Here is a 2500-nt window from a genome sequence, read left to right as displayed (position 1 = left end):
CGTGTAGCAGTGACGGGCCAAATTTGTGGCTTTACCGTGTAGCAGCGCCGGGCTAAATTTGTGGCTTTACCGTGTAGCAGCGACGGGCTAAATTTGTGGCTTTACCGTAGCAGCAGTGACGGCTAAATTTGTGGCTTTACTGTAGCAGTGACGGGCTAAATTTGTGGCTTTACCGTGTAGCAGTGACGGGCCAAATTTGTGGCTTTACTGTGTAGCAGCGACGGGCCAAATTTGTGGCTTTACCATGTAGCAGTGACGGGCCAAATTTGTGGCTTTACTGTGTAGCAGCGACGGGCCAAATTTGTGGCTTTACTGTGTAGCAGCGACGAGCCAAATTTTTGTCATGATAAAGACCCCCAAAATAGATGACACATAAACTGATCACAAATGCTTTGATATATATTATGGAATGGTGTGTGTGAGTGATGATTTTTTTCCCATTAATTCGCTTAGAAGGGCCTTTAATTAAGAAACATGATCCCCACAGCTACCGGGTTAAGAATGGGAAAATGTAAATTAGGGAGGAGTAAGTAGTTTTAAGTATTATAAGTAAATGCAATACGTAAAACTTCTTATTCCTCCCCGATTTACGTTTTCCCATTCTTAATTAAATTCTGGCATTACAAGAGCAAGCAGGAAATAGGGCAATAAATAGGCAAATATGACACAATGCATCATGGAGAACATCAAGGCTGACAAACTGATCCTTGCTTCATGCCTCAGCCAGAGAGAAGGTCAGCCTGTTTCATCTTAATTATGTAACTGAAATGAATCTTGTTTTAACACACAAACAAACAAACACACACACACACAGGCATAGGAGTAAATAAACTGATCCTTGGTTCATGCCTCAGCCAGAGAGAAGGTCAGCCTGTTTCATCTTAATTATGTAACTGAAATTAATCTTGTTTTAACACAAAAACAAACAAACACAGGCATAGGAATAAATAAGCTGATCCTTGGTTCATGCCTCAGCCAGAGAGAAGGTCAACCTGTTTTACTTTTATTATATAACTGAAATGAATCTTGTTTTAACACACACACACACACACACACACACACACACAAACACAGGCAAAGGAATAAATAAGCTGATCCTTGCTTCATGCCTGGGCCAGAGAGGTCAGCCTGTTTTACTTTTATTATATAACTGAAATGAATCTTGTTTTAACACACACACACACACACACACACACACACACACACACACACACACACACACACACACACACACACAGGCATAGGAATAAATAAACTGATCCTTGCTTCATGCCTGGGCCAGAGAGAAGGTCAACCTGTTTTACTTTTATTATATAACTGAAATTAATCTTGTTTTAACACACAAACAAACAAACACAGGGATAGGAATAAATAAGCTGATCCTTGCTTCATGCCTCACCCAGAGAGAAGGTCAACCTGTTTTACTTTTATTATATAACTGAAATGAATCTTGTTTTATCACATACACACACACACACACACACAAACACAGGCATAGGAATAAATAAACTGATCCTTGGTTCATGCCTGGGCCAGAGAGAAGGTCAACCTGTTTTACTTTTATTATATAACTGAAATGAATCTTGTTTCATCACACAAACACACAAACAAACACACACACACACAAACACAGGCAAATGAATGAATAAATATATAAATAATAAATAATATAAATGGGTTTAAGAAAGGTTTCACATACTTAATTTTAATGCAAAATGCACTTCACACACACAAGCAAAAAACACAATATGCAAAAACAAAACAAAAAAACAAGGAGAAACACACACACACACACACACACACACACACACACACACACACACACACACACACACACAGAAGAGAGTCCTTGGAAATGTGTATGTGTGTGTGTGTGTGTGTGTGTGTGTATCTAACAAACACACACACACACACACACACACACACACACACACACACACACATACACACACACACTCTTCCAACCTCCACTCCTCCCCTCCACCCCCCACACCCTCCCCCTCTCCCTAACATCCCGCCCATAATGAGACCAGGCAAGTGTTCGTTCATACACAGAAACATAAGACAGTATTATAATTAAGTTCAGAACGAAGGGAAACGCTGCCTGGCACTCACCACTGGAGCCTATGTAGTGGACGTTATGAACAGCCAGGGCCGGGAGTGCGGAGATTGCCTCGGCCAGCACCAGCAGCACTCCCAGGCACTCCTTGAAGGTGGGCCGACGCTCAGGGGTGTAGCTCCAGCACCTCTCCATCAGCTTGTGTCTGGGGGGTGAGGTGAGGTGGTGGTGAGGTGGTGAGGTGGTGGTGGTGGTGATATAGTCTGTCTGTCTGTCTGTCTGTCTCTCTCTCTCTCTCTCTCATGACTTTCTGACATTATTTATTTATATCATTTTTTATTTGTGTGTGTGTGTGTGTGTGTGTGTGTGTGTGTGTGTGTGTATATCTTAACCACGCCTGTTTGTATCTTAAGGTAAGCTGCTCTCTCTCTCTCTCTCTAG

At 41.8% G+C, this 2500-nt stretch overlaps 1 protein-coding gene and 1 long non-coding RNA gene across 2 annotated transcripts in view; one reads left to right on the top strand and one right to left on the bottom strand.

The window, feature by feature from the left end:
* Positions 1-2265, bottom strand: part of LOC127010130 (histone H3.v1-like) — a 4787-nt gene extending 2522 nt beyond the window's left edge. Inside the window, exon 1 of the mRNA XM_050883975.1 lies at positions 2116-2265. Within this exon, the coding sequence (XP_050739932.1) occupies positions 2116-2254 (139 nt within the window). The 5' untranslated portion in view covers positions 2255-2265. The remainder of the gene's footprint in view (positions 1-2115) is intronic.
* LOC127010131 (uncharacterized) lies at positions 152-1227 on the top strand. Its single transcript, XR_007762937.1, has 2 exons — positions 152-734; positions 866-1227. It is a non-coding gene; the product is annotated as an uncharacterized LOC127010131 (long non-coding RNA).
* Positions 2266-2500: the final 235 nt, after the last annotated feature.

This window comes from Eriocheir sinensis, chromosome 42 (assembly GCF_024679095.1).
Source record: "Eriocheir sinensis breed Jianghai 21 chromosome 42, ASM2467909v1, whole genome shotgun sequence".
NCBI classification, from domain to species: Eukaryota; Metazoa; Arthropoda; class Malacostraca; order Decapoda; family Varunidae; genus Eriocheir; species Eriocheir sinensis.
Note: the sequence above shows the minus strand (reverse complement) of the source record. Positions and strands in the feature narration are given on the sequence as shown.